The sequence below is a fragment of the Pelodiscus sinensis genome, chromosome 5, assembly GCF_052426305.1.
Source record: "Pelodiscus sinensis isolate ZL-2025 chromosome 5, ASM5242630v1, whole genome shotgun sequence".
In the NCBI taxonomy this organism is placed as follows: Eukaryota; Metazoa; Chordata; order Testudines; family Trionychidae; genus Pelodiscus; species Pelodiscus sinensis.
This window is the reverse complement of record NC_143056.1, coordinates 107,809,280-107,829,922: the sequence shown is the minus strand read 5'-3', so window position 1 is coordinate 107,829,922 and position 20,643 is coordinate 107,809,280. Positions and strand designations below refer to the sequence as shown.

The 20,643-nt window shown below is 47.5% G+C and overlaps 1 protein-coding gene and 1 pseudogene across 7 annotated transcripts in view; both read right to left on the bottom strand.

Annotated features, from left to right (window-relative positions):
• The window catches only part of NRIP3 (nuclear receptor interacting protein 3), a 105,642-nt gene that overhangs the window by 21,886 nt on the left and 63,113 nt on the right, over positions 1-20,643 (bottom strand). For all 7 annotated transcript variants that reach the window (XM_089778635.1, XM_089778636.1, XM_089778638.1 and 4 more), the window contains 2 exons: positions 1,983-2,162; positions 277-359 (listed from right to left, as the gene is read on the bottom strand). In XM_089778635.1, the coding sequence (XP_089634761.1) occupies positions 277-359; positions 1,983-2,162 (263 nt within the window). The remainder of the gene's footprint in view (positions 1-276; positions 360-1,982; positions 2,163-20,643) is intronic.
• LOC102453076 (cilia- and flagella-associated protein 77 pseudogene) lies at positions 10,976-11,982 on the bottom strand (annotated as a pseudogene).

The following is a 20,643-nucleotide window of genomic DNA, read 5'->3' as shown; positions in this document are numbered from 1 at the left end:
ATCGTCATCATATAGCAAGTTATGAAGCACAATTGCATAATTCTGATTCCATCCAGTAAGGGCAGTGGCTTGCATACACACTAGCGAGTATGGTTTTTATTTCCTCAAAATGAAGACTCTTGTGCTGAGAAGCACAAATTCCAGCTCAACAGACTGTTTCAGAAATAATTTGGAAAGTCTGAAAATTTTCTTCATTTGCTCAGAAGCAACGATAGTATGTGTGAGTACTCAGCATGCTGCCTTGTACTGGGAGTTCATTTTAAACAGGCCACTTACCCCAGCCTATCCAAACATGCAGATGATAGGAGATTATACTGACAACTGGTGTCAATCAGAGCTTTCAAGTCCTTTCCAGCACACTGCAAGGAGAAAACAGAGCATGTGAAAAGAAGAAGAGAATTCAAGAAAGAAATCCAGTGTTAATTGCATATGTGCTCAGGTGCATGTACATGGAACACAGCACTCGGCTAGCACTTGCTATGTCGCTGTTGAGGTTTCATTGTTTCAGCATTTTCTTTTCTATTTCCCTCAGCTTCTGAACTGCGGGGTTGATGCATGTAAGGATGTCAAACTAATGGTTAAGTCAGGCAATAAGTGACCCATAGACAAGATGTGGTTCACCAGGATTAGCCCCTAGCAGGCTGCCGGTGCTATATTTACCTGCGCATCCACAGGTAAGGCTTTTTGCAACTCTGATTGGCCACAGATCACTGTTCCCAGCCAATGGGAGCTGCGGGAAGCAGCATGAACTGAGACACTGCTTCCAACAGCTCCCTTTGGCTAGGAACGTCAATCTGTGGCCAGCAGAAGTTGGAAGAGGCCATGCCTGTGGATACACAGGTAGCAGTGACAGCCCATTTGAGGCTAGCCCTGGCAAACCACTTCTAGCTCACAGGCCCCTTATTGCACACCCCAGTTTAAGTGAATAATGCAGATGTAGAGTTGGATCCTGTGAGGTGCAGCTGCAACTCCCACTGAACCTTTTGTCTGTAGATATTGGGCCAAGCAGGTATGTAAAGAAATAGTTCTCATTGTAGTGTCCTCGGGCTGCCCCTTTCCCAAAGGTCTCACATCCCATTTCTTGGCCGGCAAAGTTTCTCAATGGAGAGTGATAAAGGCACAATGCAGAGAGAAGACCACAGGCTACTAATCAAAACTTCCTCATCCCCGCCATAAATTACAGGCCCAGTTCCTCAGTTGATGTTAATCAACATCACTACACTGACTTTAGTGGAGCTAAACCACAATAGAGCATCTGTGGATCTGGACATATATACAACACTGAGCATCTTGTTGACGCTATATACATAAGCATCTTCAGCTACCTCCAACCTTCAGAGATGGCAGGAAGGGATTGCCGCATGGAAAGGGAGAAGGGACCTGCAGGGACTAAGACAGAGAGGCTACACAGGAGGTGTCTATCACAAAATAAAATGATCACAACTTTTAAAATAAACATTCCCCAGATCTGCTATCCTATATGCTCAGATGTCAAAGGGAATGGCACGCAGGCCATTCCCACAGACAGATCCTGCCTACAAAGGAGTGCTTTAGGGTTTGATGGTGATGCGGATGATGGAAAGATTAATTATACTGGGTGTCCTAGGACCACAGGAATTCCACAGCCCCAGGAAACTTATGTTTGCGTCAACCAGCAGTTAGTTGTACAACAGTTGTATTTGAAGGCTAATGGAGCCTTTGTTTTGCCAAACTGCTATTATATCCATTGCATTAAAGGGTACAGTTAGCAGGAAAGTAACAATGTATTTTTTCAGGGCTGTCAACATTGGAAAAGGAATGAAAACAGACACCTGTCAAAAGTAATATCCCATCAGCAAAAACATTGGACTTCATAACACTGACTCTGGAAAACAAGGAGCTTAGCTCTGCCTTTGTTATGTGGGTGGGTTCAATTCCTCCTGCACTGTTGATATAATAAAAGGGTTTAGGAAAATCTGGTGAAGAAGTCAAAGCAGCATTACCTGACAGCACACAAATATTAAGTCTTCTTCCTCCTTTTGCTTTGGGTTGTCTGGGTTGGTTTGATTCAGCTTATTGGTCTGTGCTAAGATGTCATTTTTTGGAGTCCATGTCCCTCGGTTATTTTGTAATTTTGATAAATTTGTCTCCAGTAAACGTCTTTGCAGAATGTTATGTGGTTGCTTTAAAACAAAACAAATATTAAAAATACAATAATAAAATGATAATCATGCCGTTGGGCTCCATTGGCAGTGATTAGTCTCAACAAGTCTTCTATATAAACATCAAAGGCTATAAAACTTGCTTGACTTCAGCTACACTTAATAGGAATTTCTAGACCAAAGGAACTGGAAGTATAATGTATTAGCCAAGGGAAAATTCCTCCATGATATCAAAATAGATTTGAAGAGCATTATTTCACCTTCCAAGAGGATAGCCAAGCTGGGGGCATGATGTTAATATGGGAATCAGAACAGATTTAAGAAAGACTTAAGAAGAGCTATTTGATTCTTCAACTATTTAGAATCTTCACTGGTAATAATTTGGCCTTTGTCTAAGTGCCTTGTTTATTATGCGGAAGTTCTATGTGACCTATTGAGTAGATAGATGCAAAGACCTTTCATCTCTCAAGCTGGAGATAGATCATTTATGAAATGAGCATGTGTCTTAATGTAGTGCCTGCTTTCTACACTTGTTTGACATGAATCATCACAGATTCAACCAACTGATTTGGGTGTACTACACAGTCACCTAAATGTGAAATGAAATTGGATATGCACAATTGTGGAAAGACGACTACACAAATATTGTCTATGTTCACATAGAATTCAACCCTTTGGATAAGAATTTGGTCCAAATTAAACTTCATGCTCTGTAGCTCTTTTCCCTTCACTCTTCATGTACTCCTTCATGCTGTTCTTCACCTCTCCACAGCTTCCCACTTCCTGTGCAACAAACACCCCTGCCTCTCTAAGCCTTTCTTGACGGCACACAGCTTTCACAAAGACTTTCTGCATTGGCCGTGGAATGGTGCATACACTCACAGGCACTTAGAGGTGGAAGTGACCTGTTAGGTCCTATAGTCCATGCTTCAGCCAACAGAGGATTGTGCCCTCTACATTTTTCTAATGAGCTTCGTCTCCTCACCGGTGATACCTTCCCACCACCTCCAACCTGAACATTTGCCTGCATATTGTTTATTTGCAAAGGTGAATATCACGGTGAGACACCTAACTCTCAATGGAATTTCATTTCAGACTGGGTGCCTAACTCCCTTAGGCACCTTTGAAAATCAGCCTGTATTTTTTAAATTAGTTTGCAAACTCTTTGCTGTGACATTCTTTTGTTTTAACATTTTCAGTGAAGCATGTGAAATAGTAAAGATTTCAAGAGACTAATGTAACATGGCATACAGAAAGTCAGACGATAAGAAAACACAAATACACTGTTGGCATTTCATGTTTGGGGTCATCACATTTGCAGAAGAAGTTAAACTATATTACATTGATAAGAATCAGATAGACATGGTAAAATACTGGTTGCCATTCAAACTTGTAATTTCTTTTTTCATATTTATTATTTTTGTATTGAAAGGAAAATAGAATGTCTCGATCTGCTGATGATGTTTTGTGTGATTAGCACTCAGAAGAGCATGCTCTGTATAGTGAGATAACATACTCAGTTCTGTACCCAGCAGTCAGTAGCAATGAAAGATTGGAATTCTAATTATGCTGTCAACATTATGATCAAATAAGTAATGGGGCCAATTCTTTCACCCTTATTTGTGGTGAGCAATATCTTATTCCCAGTGAAATCAATGGGACTAATTTCACAGCAGGGTATTATATAAGTGAAGGTGAGAGAACTTGTTCCGCTTTTTAAATTGTGTAGATACTCTACACTGTGGCATGAAGAAATCACTTAAGAAAAGAGTCCTCCCGTTTCAAGCAGAAGCATTAGGAGCAGAACCAGCACTGTGATCACAGGGAAAGCAATCGAAACAAAGTCAGCTGCACAACACACCATTCTGTAAATAGAAGGAGCAGAAAAACCTAACAGTGCTAGCACTTCCTAGAGGCAGAAGGGAAAGTGGTTTGAAGAGGATTGCAAACCTTCAGTCCTTTGGTTTTTCCTACAGTACAACATGCATTTTTACAAGCACTGAATCCACACCTAAAATTCACCAAAGATGAGGACTTGATGGCTCATGTTATAAGTTCCCAGATAGGGAGCCTTTCACATGTAGGTCATCAGCTCACATCCAGCCCAGGTCAGCAGTGGTAGTGATTAGAGTTTCCAAACATTCAGAAGTCAATGTCAGTCTGGACACTTTCCCAAAACAGCAGTTCCCAAGCACCCCCACCCATTCCCTGTGGAAGAAGTTACTACAGAAGCAAGAGAGGGCCATGCTGGCGCAGAGCTTTGCCCCTATGCTTTACAGTCTCACATTGATTTCCAGAGCAACGGGTCTTACAATGCACTTGTGACAAGCTCCACCAGGAGTCATCAGTGGGCTTGGACCGTGGATTTAAAAAACTAAGCTCCCCAACCAGCAGCTGTACCACACTCTTTAATCTGTGTATGGACCAGCCACTGAAGAGCCATCCTGTGGGAATATGGGTTACAAGTGCAACTGAAAACATCTTTTATTAATGCTAGTTCCTCTGAAGTCTGAGGCCAATGCTACCTTCAGTAGGACAAGCAGAGCTTGTATGTTCCAATCCAGTGTATATGTTATCTTTAAAAAAAAAAGTTGAAAAGTCTCCCTTCAGCATCATTCCAAGGCTATTATTAAATAATCTGTTCAAATTTTTATTTTCCTTGGCTTTCTTGTGCAATACAGAGTGAGGAGCATTAGTCAGAGAGATGAGTCAAATGCTGGAAAGAGACACTGAAAATCAACTAACTGTTGCAAAGATCTTGTTGGAAAATGGCAGCCAGATCAGTTAAAGAAAGGAAAAGAGGAAAGACCTTTTCAAGCAGAGTAATCATCTTTCGCAGTGTCCTCCCCTCACCGCCTCTTGGCGGAGTGCCCAGTAAATTGTTGAAAACAACAGAGCATGAAGACACGGTTTATACTGTAGTAGATATCATCTCTCCAGTCCTCAGACTGAGCTCCACAGACTCCTTCTGCAGGGTGAGACATTACCTAGCAGCAGGAAGTGAAACAAGTATGGTTTGGGGCAGCAGTGATTTTCCTCAAGCACTGCCAGAGAGCTTTGTGTTTTGCAGACTAGCCAGAAGACACAAGAAAGCAACACATGGGGCAGATCTTAGTCCTATTTCCTGAAGCTTGTGACTATCTCCAGTTTGGACCCTACTTTAATGTAATGTAGTCATCTGCATTTTCGGCAGGCCCTCCCTTCTGCCTTGGCTTCTGGCGCCTAAAATGACAGGAAAACCCAAAAACCAGTTTAATTCAGGATACTGAAATGAGGCCCTCTATGGAGAATCTAAGGTCTGCCTATTCCTAGATAGAACTCGTTGTGTCCTATTTACGTCATTGTGCCTAGATACTACAGCAAAGGCTTTTTGAGAGCAAGACAGAATTTTTATGTGACAAGCAACTTTTCTCTCTTCCTGCAAACCACTCGTCAAAATTCACTTCTCAGATGGCTCATCCAAGAGTAGGTTTTCCTTTTCCATCATTTTCTGTTATTCCCACCTTCCACTTTCTCTCATCCCCTTGGTCCATTGATATTTCTTGTGTTAGCTAATTTTGTTTGTAAGCTCCTGGGAATATTGCTCTTGTATTCATGTATTTCTATAAGGTGCCAGGAACACACCAATGGTACGTCTACACAGCAGTGTTATTTTGGAATAACTGATGTTATTCCAAAATAACATAGTGCGTGTCTACACTACAAGTTTTATTTCAAAATAATGTCGAGTTGGAAGACTTCTTACTCCCACTTAATTCATGAGGAGTAAGGGAAGTCGAAGGAAGAACACTCTTCCTTCAATTTCCTGCTGTGTAGACAGCACCAAAAGCCAAATTAAGCTATTTCAACTTAAGCTATACAATTGATGTAGTTGAAGTTGCGTAACTTAATCCAACTTTACCCCTGATATGTAGATGTATCCCTAAGGTAGTAGGATAGTAATAATACAGAAGCCCTTTCTTTAGTCATCTTCGAAACCTAGAGAACTGGATATGGGGTATTGCTTACTGTAAAGATTCAGCTGGGGAACAGGTGACCTGCCCTGACAACTAGACTGCATTGTTTCCATGGAAATGGGTAAGAACAAAAATTACTAGGGCAGCTATAAAAGCTGCTTTTATTCTTCTACTCTCCAAAACATCCTGTAGCATGTCATACCTGGGATACTGAGCAATAGCTGAGTAGTACAGCTGGCCCCCACATATGGCTAAGATACCCAGCATGCTATCCAAGATAACCAACAAAAAATAACAGGAACTCACAAGCTGTATTTTTATGTGAACATTGGACATTTATGTAGCTAACAAGAATATGAGAGCCATATGATACATTGTCAGGATTATAAAAGGACTAGAAACCCTCATGTTTCAGGACATAAGATATCATTTTAACTAATGGGAGTTTAGGAAGAAACGGGCCTTGGGAGTATACAGAGGCATACCATAAGGTTTCTTGTACTTGCCTGTGGTACTAGCCACTGTGAGAAAGTGAACTGGACTAGACAGACCACCGGTCTGATCCAGCATATCAAGTCCTATGCTCCTATTGTCAAGCTATACTGACAACATTTTTTTTTTCAAAAAAATAGATGCATCCCTGCTGCTTGTACAGAGAAAAAAAAAGGACTACATTTGTGTAAAGCTAACGCATGTATCAAAACAGTGTGCTACAGCCAATATATTCCAAATTCTTTGGGGTAGATCCTCAGCTGGAATTAACTGGTGTAGTAGCTTGATTGAAATCAATGGACCTAAGCCAATTTACAGCAAAGGAACAGGAAAGAGAAGCAAATACTGTGGCTTTCCAGATATTTTTAATGAGGACCATTATTTGCAATGTTTCTGAAGCATCCAGCTGCTGTGCTTGAGAGACACTAGATTGAGTATTATAATGAGTGAAATTGCATTGAATAGTGTGGTGTGCCTGGAAGAGCCACTCAGGAATAGGGTGGGAATTGTATGTGTGAGATGAAACTGTGACAATGTGAAGATGGTTTGATTCCATGAGTTCCCATTCAAATTGTGCCTAATATGTGAAATCTGCAAGTACATCAGCCTAAGTACCGTGGCCTGTAACTTCCTGACCACGTTCCAGCCTCCTGCCAAAAATATACTCCACCATGGAGTTCGTGCCTGGCAAAGAAACCTGCCAGAACAAGGCTAAGGAGCCCCTCAGGCACATCATGAGCCAAGTGCTGATTTGGGAGCTCTGCCCAGTCCCTTTCAGGGTTGGGTGGTCCCAATATGTGCTGAACAAAGGAAGAATGAACCACACCTGACAGATATTAGTCATTTGCAGTGTGGTAGCCAGGTTGGTCCTAGGGGCAAGGCTATTGAGATAATATCTTGTATTGGATCATTCTCTTCAGGTCCCAGAGATCTTTCACCATCAGAAGTTGGTCCAAAAAAGAGATTAGCTCACATGTGCACTCATGCATACACACACACACAACTGTGATTCCTTCAGCTATCTGCTCGCCTCTCACTCCATGGCCATGCGCCATCCCCTTTCTCCAGTCCAGGCCAGGAAGACCCTGAGCTCCTACAAAATGGAGTAAAGATGTGGCCTGTTGCTTTTCTAGGGACTGGGAGTGAACTACCAACAGGCGCAGCCCCTGGAATGCCCTCTCCAGGGGAGGGAGGAGAGGCAATCAGTTTCTATTTGTGTTCTTGGCTTCTTCACTCTCTTCCTCAGGGCATGGGCTTCAGTTTCTCATCCCGCAGGGCTAGAGCTGAGTGGAAAGCCCAGTGGAGCTTGGGGAAGAAGGATTCAGCTCCAGGGACAGAGGGGAGCCCGAGTGCAGGAGACACACTGAGCTGGGCATTTGGAAGCCAAGACAGGAGATGACTCCACTTCCTCATGCTGGAAAGTGACATGGAGATGTGCCCTCACATGCCGGGCCAACTCCTTGGAGAGTTATGACAGGACGGGGTGTTTATCATCTTAGGGCAATGTGGTGCCAATATAGAAACTTTGAGACAACACTCCCTCTATTTGAGAGTTAATATGCTTAGTACTCTGCCTAGCAATGTCCTTTAAATTAACATGTACCTTCAGCATGTAAGTACAAATTATTCCACATAAATTCTATGGCATTTTGATTTTTTTCCTCTGGCACATACTTACTTTTACTCACACAGAGTGTGTCACTGGAAAGATTTCTATGGGCCTAATCTTGAAAGATCCTCCAGGGTTCAGTCCCCTAGGGGACAGCTAGCGCCTCAATTCCTTTTTGATGCCATAACGTCGGTCTCCCTTCACTCATCCCCTTCCATACACTGAAGCCCACCACTGTTCAATGCTGCTAGTCTAATTCAGTGGAACTGAGCAAGGCCCCTCCCACGTATGTGCTCTTCTGGTCTACAACCCCTCCTCATGCTCCACTAATGCCTCACCTTCATCAGTCCCACCGTGCTCCTCCTCACACCATCCCCCCTTCTGCCTGGACACAGCTCCTCTTTCTCTACATCCAACCCTGCCCCATTCTCTTCCCCACAGCCTTTCCAGGGCAGCAACCCCATGACTCCATGCTTTCTGCACTACCGCAAGCCTGCCCCCTCAGCTAGTGTACCTTTATCTGAACTGTTTTGCCAGGATGTAACGAGCCTGTACACTCCTGGAGGCGAGGCCTGTGTAGCCTGGCTGACTCTCACAGGGTGGAGCATACCAAAACACTTGACAAATAATAATAAGGATGAGGGAAGTATTTTTAGTGCTGTTTCATCCCGGAGGCCAAAGAAGGGAGCTTAATTATAATAATGCTTCTTTCTCCCAGTGCCCAGCATCTCATTTACTCAACAGGCTCTACATTTCCCCTGGCAAGGCAGGAATGACACTTCACATGTTGGGTATTATTCAGTACAGAGGCAGAGTTGTGGGAGGCACACGTCCCTAAGCACAGGCTGAAAAGGTTGGGCCAGGGAGCACCATGTTCCCAGACACCCTGAGAATCTCACACTCATCATCAATCACCATGGCACAAGCCTATTCACGTACCGCACAGGAAAGCGGCCATCTAGGGCAGGAGAGCTGCCAGCCTGGCCACCCAGTAGCAGGTTGGCATGAAAATCAGGGTGGTCCACTGAGACCCCCGACTCTGAGCCCCGAGCTTACAATGGCCGTACTGGGTCAGACCAAAGGTCCATCTAGCCCAGTAGCCTGTCTGCCGACAGCGGCCAACCCTAGGGGCCCTGGAGGGGATGGACCGAAGACAGTGACCAAGCCATTTGTCTCGTGCCATCCCTCTCCAGCCTTCCACAAACTTTGGGCAGGGACACCACTCCTACTCCCTTGGCTAATACCACTCCATGGACCCAACCTCCATGAATTGATCTCACTTCTCTTTAAACTCTGTTCTACTTCTAGCCTTCACAGCCTCCTGCAGCAAGGAGTTCCACAGGTTGACTCTTTGCTTTGTGAAGAACAACTGTCTGTTACTAGTTTGAAGCCTGCTACCCATTCCTTTCCTTTGGTGTCCTCTAGTCCTTCTATTATGGGAACTAATGAAGAACTTTTCTGTATGCACCCTCTCCACCCCACTCATGCTTTTATAGACCTCTATCATATCCCCCCTCAGTCTCCTCTTTTGTAAGCTGAAAAGTCCCAGTCTCTTTAGCCTCTCATCATATGTGACCTGTTCCCAACCCCTGATCATTGTATTTGCCCTCCCCTCTCCCAGCCTCTCTCTTCCTCTCTCCCACCCCCTTTTAGCAGTATCCCCCAGTTTTGTTCAATAAAGAGAGATTCTATTTTTGAACACAATTGTCCTTTCTTTGTACATCAGGAAAGGGGGCTAGGGAGGGGTAAGTGGAAGGAGGTGAGGGAGGAATGGGGTACGAGCCCCCGATTGGGAGGACTGGGCTGGCTCTGCAGGCTTCTGGGGGTGGAACCTCTCCTGCAGCCCCCCAATTGTCCCCTCTCCCCAGATGGCAGCCTGCGGCAAGTGCAGCCGGGCTGATGGCCGAGTGCTCTGATGTGCCCAGTGTGGGTACTCCGGGCAATCCAAGCCAGGACTGCTTTGCAAGCGGGGCACTCCTGAGAACTGTGTGTCCAGGGTGGGGGTCGGGTCCCTTTAAGCACAGCCCTCGACTAGCCTGAGACAGCAGCTCCACGCTCTAAGTCCTCATCTGATGCCCTGCCGGCACTGCTTCCGGCCATCCTTAACCCTGGTTCAGGGTCCACTCTGTGTGGACAAGCTAGTTCGAATTAGCAAAACGCTAATTCGAACTAGTTTTTTAGTCTGGATGCGTTAGTTCGAATTAGCTTAGCTCGAATTAACTAATTCGAACTAAGTTAGTTCGAATTAGCGCTGTAGTGTAGACGTACCCAATCAAACTCCACCATAAAGGACTTAAGAGGCTGTTGCTTCATCAGTGTAAGAATAGCCAAACAGTGTTATGTAATAAATGGCTGGAAAGGCTTTCTGACAGCAGACAAAATTAGGATAGTCATGCAATCTTGGCTTGACTTTAACATGTACTCAGCACCTCTGAAAATTAGGCTCTCTAATATCAAATGCAGAGTGGAGAAGAACTGCACTATAATATTAACAGTTGAAGTTTTGGTCTGACCTCTGTGGAAAAAATTCTGAGCTGCCACTAGAAATGTTCACCGGTTTGTAATAAGAGTGGATAACATCTAGCTCCACCCCACCCTCAATCACCTTTTCTTTTGGGTTGCAGATCATCCCTCTTTCCATCACCACCCCCTTTTTATTGTTTGTCTCTTTGTTAGCAAACCAGTGAAAAGCTCTTCCAAGCACGTTGCTATTACTATGGTTAGCCAGTTACATGAAAACCTGTGAAATAGTACCTTGTGTTTGATCACTGCCACTGTTCTTTTTCAGACCTGAAATAAGAATATTCTATTTTATTACATAATTTATAATAATTTAACCTGTCAAGTTTTCAGCTGCTTGTATAAATGCCCTGGGCAAATAGTCCACATCGGACTCCCGCTTCTGACTGGTGGACTTTGAAAGCCTTCTCCCGAGCTCCTTGGCAGGGGAAGGTATCAAGGTGACGACCCACTTTCTCAAAGTGGGGCAAATGCCAAAGCGGATCTAGCTTCATAGGCTGTTTGTATTTCTTCAGCATAGTGGAATGTGTTTCGTATATCTTCCCTGGCTGCACGATTTTCTGTTTTGCCTTATGATGATCCTGAGTCGCTGTTCTCTGTGCCTCCATCCAAAGATCCTTGTATTTGTGCTGGAGAACATCTCTGATAGGGGTGGATGGGCGAGCTGGCATTCCATAGCTCATGGCATCAGGGAGGCGTGGTGGGTCCCTTTTAAAGTGACGCTCGTCATCTTCTGGACAGTGGATGTCGTGGGTTTGGCGGTACCGGTAGTGTTCTTTGGCTGTGACAAGACCAGCTATGACTGCTCCACGGTTCATGGCAATAAAATTACGCGGCAGATGCTTTGGGGCCTTGATAATGCGTTTTATGGTGTTCCAGTGGCCTATGGCTTCAGGAACTCCCCCATCAGCTCTACGATAGGTGAGTCCATACACAAAATCAGATCCAGGCAACTGTGTGCATCTGGGGCGAATCTTTCCTAACTCAGCCTTGAGGATGAGGTGGTTCTGGAGCATGGTGTCCCTCACAACTCCAACCCTCTCATTTTCCATCCCAGGCTGGACCTCAGCCATTCTCAAAGGCAGCAAGGGAGGGGGGCAGATGGCATTAGCACAATACCCCTTTTTCAAACTCGGAAAGGTCTTTGGACTCCTAGATGTTTCCATTGCTGATCACCGAGAAACAAGCAGAGAGTGTCGCTCCCAGCTCTCCTGTCTGTGGAGGACAACTCAGCTTGTTAGTTCTGTAAGTGTTACTGGATGCTCTGGTGACATCACAAAGATATAGCCTATATTGTTATGATTTAATAGGTCATCAGCCCCATATATTTATTGCTTGCTCTTCAGTCACCATTTACAGCAGTCAGATGTAGCTGGCTGTGTGGGTGAATGGCTAATGCTGCTCACTGAAGGGGTGTGAAAGGCTTTGCCGGGGCCAGCATAACAGAAAGTGATGACAAAGAGGAGTCCTGTGGCACCTTAGGGACATACACTTTCATGGGTAAAACCCATTTCATCAGATGCATTGGAGTGGAAGTTACAAAAGTGAGAGTAGATGTATGGAAGCTACTTAAGTCAGGGTGGAGGAGGGTCATTCATAGCACTTGGTCTGGAGAAGTGAATATTCCAGTACTCCAATGCATCTGAGGAAGTGGGCTTTACCCACAAAAGCTTATGTCCTAACAAATCTGTTAGTCTCTAAGGGTATGTCTACACTACAGTGTTATTTCAAAATATCTTATTTCAAAATAGTTAATTCGAAATAAGTTATTTCGAAATAATGCATCTACATACAAAATGCATTTTGAAATAGCGCATCTATATTGATGGGACTCTGAATCGCATTTAAGGGCAGCTGAAACCATTTCCAGCAGGGCATCCGGTCAGTAGTTGCTTTGTGTGGCTGCTGTCTGAGGCTATCTGAGGCTTGTGCTTAAAGGGACCCCCCTGGACTGCCGGTTCTCAGGTTTTCCTGCTTGCTTGCCAACCTCGCCGAGGGACAGCAAAGCATTTTTTTTCTCTGATTGCCTTGGTTGCCCTGACTCGGGACACCACAGCACTTGGCACCATGGAGCCAGAGCTGCCTCTAGGCACTCTGGTGCTCATTTTGGATGTCTTGCTGCAAGCCTGGCAGCAAGTGCTGGAGACTGCCTGGCAACTTCTGCAGCAGCCCAACCCCCAGGTCCTCTTCCAGACCCCCATGGGGGCCATGGAGGAGCAGCAGCTGGATACCAGCGTGCCTCGCTCATCTGGCATCTGGACACCAACAGTGACTGGTGGGACCACATCATCCTGGAGCGCTGGGGAGACCAACAGTGGACCCAGAATTTCAGGATGAAGGACACCTTCCTCGAGCTCTGCGGTAACAGGACATGCACGAGGCACACCATTCCCCTCCACAAGCGTGTGGCCATCACCCTCTGGAAGCTCTCCATGCCGGATAGCTACCGATCCACGGGGAACCAGTTCGGCGTGGGGAGAGCCACCATTGGAACAGTGTTCATGCAAGTATGGCAGTCTCCGGCCACTGTGGTGGGGAGGAGTGGGTGTGAGGAAGGGATGGGCTGCCCTAGGGAAAAGAGGGGGAGGGGGTGCAAGTCCCCTCCACAGGAGGGTTTTGTTTGTCCCAGCTGCACTACAGACTGCCCACGGTGGCCAGGATTGCAGGGGGTTTGCTCCTGGGGAGGGGCACGAGGCAGTGGCAGGAAAGGAGCACTCTCAGCTACCCTGGCACCCCAGTGAGACTCGGTGGTTTTGTGTCCCTCTCTGCAGGTGGTCAAGGCCATCAACATAGTGCTGCTCCGCAGAGTCATCCGCCTCACCAATGTGGACGCGGTCATCGAGGGCTTTGGCACCCTGGGCTTTCCCAACTGCAGGGGGAGCAATCGACGGGATGCACATCCCCATCCCTGCCCCAGAACACCAGGCCTCCCTCTACATTAACCAGAAGGGGTACTTCTCGGTTATCCTGCAGGCCGTGTCTGACCACCGGAGCCATTTCCTGGACATCAATGTGGGCTGGTACACAAAGCTCGGGTGTACTGCAACTCCTCCGTGTGCCAGAGACTGCATGGCGGGACCTTCTTCCCCGACCTCCACATTAGGGTCGGGGATATGGATATGCCTTTGTGCCTGGTGGGGGATGCGGCCTACCTGCTACAACCCTGGCTCATTAAGTCCTACATGGGACACCTCAACCCCTCCCAGCAGGCCTTTAATGCCAGGCTCAGCAGGGCCCACATTGTGGTGGAGGGGGCCTTCGGCCAGCTGAAAGCCCAATTTCGATGCCTCCTCACCTGCCTCGACCTCTCCGAGAGGAATATTCAGCATGTGGTAGCGGCGTGCTATGTGCTGCGCAATTTGTGAGAGTGGAAGTGGGAGGCTTTCCTGCCAGGCTGGATGGCAGAGGCCGACCACTTGGCTGGCCTGTACGCGCAGCCCCACATGGCTGTCAGCCGGGAGGCCCATCGGGAAGCTACCAGTATCCAGGGGGCCCTGCGGGAGAACTTCCAGATGGAGGAGGAGTGAAGTCTCCGTGGCATGCCCCACTGGGGCCTTGTGTCTATTCCACGCTCACATCCTTCCACTTTCCCCTCCCTAACCTCCCTTCCTGATGTCAAATAAAAACACACGTTGCCAAAAAAAACCCCTCTCTTTATTGACCATAAATGGGAGGGATGAGGGTGGGAGGGGGAAACCTGGGAGCAAGGAGCTGGAATGGGGAGGCAAGGGGTAGAAGGGGGAGGAGAATCTCAGGGCTCAGGTTCTTGCCAGCCCACCTGTTTCCCAGCACTGCGGGTGCAGGGGCCTCAGCATCCCCGGGGGGGAGCGGGTATGGAAGGGGAGGAAGGAAGAAGCGGGAGGGGGAGCAGGAGTGGGAGGAGGAACAATAGCTGGAGTGGCAGCAGGGCTGGAGCGGCAGCAGGCAGTAACCTCTACACCATGGTCTGCAGGTGGTCGCGGATGGCACAAGGCCCTAGTCACGCAGCTCCCGCAAGCTCTCCCGCGGCAGCTGGAGGTCTTCCTGTACCCAGTGCTCCTACTGTGGACCTGCCTTTGCAGTAACCCCAGGTGCTGCTGCTGGTATCCCTCCTGGTTCCGGGTGAGCCTGCTGGCCCGGGTGCGGGAGGATGTCCTGGCGGAGTGGTGTGCCTTGCACTCGCAGCTGGTACAGCTGTGGAGAAACCAGAGAGGTGGTGAGTTATCCCTGGAGACTCAGTGGGTGAAGCCCAGCCCCCCTCTGCAAGGTGAGGACAGCAGGTCTCCGCACCATTATGTCCTGCTATCCCCAGGAGTGTGAGCTGGCCCAGGACTGTACCATGCCCCTGTGCTGTATATAGTGTGGGTGTGGGGAGGGGGCGGGACGAGGATGTGCCATGCCTCTGTATAGAGGGGGCTTGTGGAGGGAGGGCATTGTGCAGTGTCTCTCCCTGGGGTACGGAGCATGTCATGTGCCTTCATACATACATGTGTGCGGGTAATGGGCCAGGGCCCCTGTGTGGCAGCCAGCAGGGGCCACGTGCCCTGGCTGGCAAGGCACATGCACAGGTTGCTGTGAGATCCATGGTCAGCAAGGCCCATATGCGCGGTCCCTGGGCTCCCTCTCCCCCTCCTGCATAAGGGGACAGTGATGGAACTCACATTTTGAGGCCTCCCTGGCCTTGGAAGATAGTGCTGAAATTGCTGCTGGTAGGCCTTGGGAGTCCAGGGTGAGTGTCACGCTCCCTCCAGGCTCCTGTGACTCCTCGCCGTCGTCGTCCTCCTCCTCCTGCTCTGTGCCCTGGTCAGGGCCCTCTGCCCCAGGGTCAATGACCATCTGGGGGCATGGACCGTCCAGCTGCCCAAGACACGGTTCAGGACCTCAATGTAAGGGAAGGGGTCTGGGTCTGCCCCTGGTTGGGAGCTGCCCCCTGTGGCCCTGGCATAGGTCTGCCTCAGCTCTTTTATCTTCATGCGCCCCTTCTTCTGGTTGCACATGTGGCCTTTGGGCTGTCAGCCATCTGTCTGTAGACGGCCACGTTCCTGTGTCTAGTGCAGAGATCATGAACATTGGAGAATTCCCTCCAAACCTCAATGAGGTTCATGATCTTTGCACTGGACCAGGAAAGCGCCCGCCTTTTCCGGCCCCTGACAGGTTCCTGAGAGCTGCCAGCCTGCTCCTGGGGAGCAGCAGAGGGCTGGCTGACACTGGCTGACTCGCTCATGCTGGCAACTGGGACAGGGGCAGCGCCTGTGGGCTCTGGGCTGGCAGACCTGGAGCTGGCACAGGCCCTGTGGCCAAACAGACACTACCCCTTTAAGGGCTGGGGGTGGGGGGAGAGCAGAAGAGTTTTCCTGGTTTGGCCTAGAGTGGCCACCAGGGTACCCTGGGAAGGGCTGGAGGCCCCCTATTTCGAAATAAGCGTCTACACAGCGCTTATTTCGATTTAGCTATTTCAAATTTTGCATTATTCCTCATAGAATGAGGTTTACCAAATTTGAAATAAATGCTCCGCCATTTCGAATTTATTTTGAAACAGTGGTTTGCCTGTGTAGATGCTATTAAAGTTAATTCAAAATAACGGCTGTTATTTCGAATTAACTTTGATGTGTAGACATACTCTAAGATGCCACAGGACTCCTTGCTGTTTTTGCAGCTGCAGACTAACACAGCTACCCCTCTGTGACGGCGAGTTGGGGGTTCCCCGTCTCCTGCACCCCGAAATGGCACAAACAGACTGCACCAGCCAGTGGAATTGAGGGTGGTTTATTGCTCCTCCAGCACAGCGCAGCACAGATGTAATCTGGTTACAGGAACTGGGGCTAAGAGGCCTCAGTGCCCCCCCCCCCCTTGAGATAGGGGAGTCCCAGCCCCCTCCCCAGCTCCTTATTCCCTGCCTTCCAGCCAGGAACTAACTAACCCTCTATCAGCCCTGCCCCCCAGCCAGGGCAGCATCCACCTTCCTTTGTTCCTCTCCATGGGGGGTGTCTGGCCACTGGTTCAACAAGTTTGGCATTACCTTGGCCTAGTGAGGCTTTCCCTGCTGGGTCTTGCTCCAGACAGCAGGGGTCACCACAGCCCAGCAAGTACCCCCACTACGTCACACCCTCTGAGACATAATTCTGGTTTGGAATGAAGAGAGGGAACTTCTCTATCTCTAGAGAAGCCCATTTCTGCCCTATGGATGTTGCTAATCCATCCCTGACAACGATTTACTAGACAAGAGTGGGTCTGAAGAGCAATATTTTCCCTTCTTTTGCACATCAAGGTAAAACAATTGCTACTGAACGTATCAAAAATCTTCTAGAGCAGGATACTTCAAATGCCTCTGAAAGGCCTGACTTTCACCAGCTACATATTTCAACCATTGACAGGCATGGCACTACACACAGCAGTCAGCAGATCTGGGTTCTGTCCTTGCCTCTGTTGCTAACCTGCTTGTTTAGAGCCATAGTTCAGTGCCTCCCATTGTGGCATTGGTCTGTTTAGACCAGGGGTCTTCAACCTTTTTTAGCATGAGATCACTTTTGAATTTAAGTCAATCCAGGGTCTACTTCAAACCCAAATATCCCTGCCCCGCCACTTTGCCAAAGCCCTGCCCTCCTTACTCTCAGAAGATGGGATACAGGGGAGTGGGGCAGTGACATCAATGGCCCCCTCCCCTGCCTCTGTCTCCCAAACCCTGCACAACAAGCAGGAGGCTCCCAGTGGGCAGGAGCAATGTGGGGAGGGGCCGCTCGGCAGGAGCAATGTGGAAAGGGGCCGCTGAAGTGCCAGCACTTTATAGCCTCCCAGCCAAACCAGTCAGAGGCACCAAGATCTACCGTAGATCCTGATCTACTGGTTGGTGACCACTGGTTTAGACTGTCCATTTTCTGGACAGAGACTGTCTTTCAGTGCCTAACATTACAGGGGTCTAAATGCAGCAGCAGTTTCTAGACTCTATTGTAATACTACTAGTAGTACCACAATGCGAGGCTGAAATAAATAATACCACAATTCAGTGTTAACTTGGGAAGCACTTTCCAAGTGTGGGGCTGTGTATACCCCCTTAGGCAGGAATTTGTCTCCCTGAATTGTGCCCAACTGTGAACTCTGCAATGTCAAACAAATCTCTGCTATGCACAATGCTGAGAACATCAAACTTGTTCCATAGACACCTATGTATGGCTCTAAACCCAAGCTTCTGAGCAGAAATGTTAGGTTAGAACAACATTCATTTGCCAAAATAAGAAGGAAGTTCAGTTTCTTCAGTTAACCTAGTGAGCAGCAGTCAGACATACTGTATGTTATATACTCTAGTAGGAAAGTGATAAGTAGCTTTTACAGTACATGGTGGGAGTTTTGTTCATTACACCAGAACTTTAAATGTTCTATTTTATCTTTATTCCTATTCAGAGCTAACAGGAGAGTTTGGAGAGGGAGTTCTCCAGGTAAAAGAGGAGTAAAAACGGGACCTTTGTGGTAAGTGGCTGTCTGGAGTGTGTGTTTGTGTGTGGGGGAGTTATTTGCAGTGTGCTGAGCTTGTGTTTGTCTGTTTGGTTTGTTTGGCTTGTTTGTTTGAAGGAGCTTCTAAAAGGTTTGAAATCTAGAAGCCTCTGTTAATTGGCTGAGCCTCAGTCAGGGGGAGGGGCTACCAGAGCTATATAAGCCTGTGACTCAGCGACCAGGAACAGCTAACAGGAGAGTTTGGAGAGGGAGTTTAGAGGGGGAGGTTAGAGGGCACTAGTGACTTCTGTCCTTCTTTAAAACCTAACTCTTAGAATAATCTATACTCCAGAAGTTTAAAAAGAATCCCAGTTTATACTTAAACTTATTCATTACAAACATGGAGACAGAAGCCCAGCAGCAGAGTGGGGGCTATCCTGTTTATTGCGTCAAGTGTAACATGTATGATTACCTGCCCTGTGGGCGGGTGGCGTATGTGTGCACCCGTTGCAAGGAGCTCCTGACCCTCAGAGACCGAGTTCGGCTTTGGAGGACAGGGTGGCTGAACTGGAGGAGCTAAGGGAGGTAGAGAGCTATGTTGATGAGACTTTCCGGGACACTGTAGTACTGTCCCACGTCCAGTCTGAGAGCCCCAGTGCTCTTAAGGAGGATGAATGTCTCAAGGGAACAGAGCATTTAATGGGAGCAGAGGGAAACCATCCCGTAGTTGGGACCCTCCTCCCAGAGGATGTTGCGGTATCCTCTCGCACTGAGGATACCTCTGATGGGGAGGGAATGCCAGTTAGGAAGAGACAGGTGTTAGTAGTGGGTGATTCGATCGTTAAAAACATAGATAGTTGGGTTTGTGATGACCGGGAGAACCGTCTGGTCACTTGCCTGCCTGGTGCGAAGCTTGCAGATCTCTCGAGGCATCTAGACACACTTATGTGTAGTGCTGGGGAGGAGCCGGTGATCGTGCTACATGTAGGTACCAATGACGTAGGGAAGGGTAGGAGAGATGTCCTGGAGGCCAAATTTAGGCTGCCAGGAAAGAGACTGAAATCCAGGACCTCTATGGTGGCTTTCTCGGAAATGCTTCCAGTTCCACGCGCAGGGCCAGGTAGGCAGGCAGAGCTTCAGAGTCTCAATGCGTGGATGAGACGATGGTGTTGGGAAGAGGGGTTTAGATTTATTAGGAACTGGGGACACTTTTGGGAGAGGGGGAGCCTATACAGGAAGGATGGGCTCCACCTAAACCAGGGTGGAACCAGACTGCTGGCACTAAACATTAATAAGGCCGTAGAGCAGGTTTTAAACTAAGAGATGGGGGAAAGCCGATTGGTGCGGAGATGCACGTAAATCGGAGAGAGACTTCTCTTAGAGGAGAATCCGTTGATAGAGATTCTCTAAGCTGTAGTCGGAAAGAGAGGAGGGGAGAGGGCAAACCATGGGCCAGAGCTGACAAACAACCGCATACAAAGGAATCCAATGCATCAGGGAAGGGCAGACAAATAACCAGTGGCAAATTTTTAAAGTGTTTGTACACAAATGCTAGGAGTCTGACTAATAAGATGGGTGAACTAGAGTACCTGGTATTAAATGAGGAGATAGACAAAATAGGCATCACTGAAACCTGGTGGAATGAGGAAAAAACTCAAAAAGAAATAATAAAATGTTTTTTAAGTACATTAGAAGCAGGAAGCCTGCTAAAAATCCTGTGGGTCCCCTAGATCAGGGGTCTCCAAACTACGGCCCGGGGGCCGGATGCGGCCCGCGAGGCCCTCTCATCCGGCCCGTGGAGACCTTTTTGGATTCAAAGGCAGAAGAAGTGAGATTGTTTCAAAACCCATTTGAAGCAGATGTGGCCAGTTGCCCAGATGAACTGCAGCTGGAAGTCATTGAGTTGCAAGCAAATGACCTCCTTAGGGACAAGTTCAAAATAGGACTGGTGGGTTTTTACCAGTTTTTGCCCAAGGAAGACTTTCCTAATGTCAAAACTTTTGCATCAAGGTACCTTTCAATCTTTGGAACAACATACCTGTGTGAACAAACATTTTCAAGAATGAAATACGTGAAGAACAATTTGAGAACAAACTTGTCCGATGATAATCTCAGGTCACTGTTGATGTTAGGGACAACAAATCTAAAGCCAGAAATGTCTGCTATTTTGGCATCCAGGAAACAATTTCACCATTCACACTAATACAGGTGTTCATGTGTAGTGTATCAATGTGTTATTAAATAATAACTGAATAAAATAATATTAAATAATTAAAAACAACATCCATGTTTTGATTGTTTTTTATTTGGCCCTCAAGTGTGTAGTCGGCCCCCGAACTGCTGTTTGATAGTTAATGCGGCCCTCGGGCTGAAAAGTTTGGAGACCCCTGCCCTAGATGATCGAGCTATAAAAGGAGAAATCAAGGACGATAAAGCCATTGCAGAGAAACTAAATGATTTCTTTGCTTCAGTCTTCACGGCTGAGGACGTTGGGGAGATTCCTGAATCTGCACCTTCC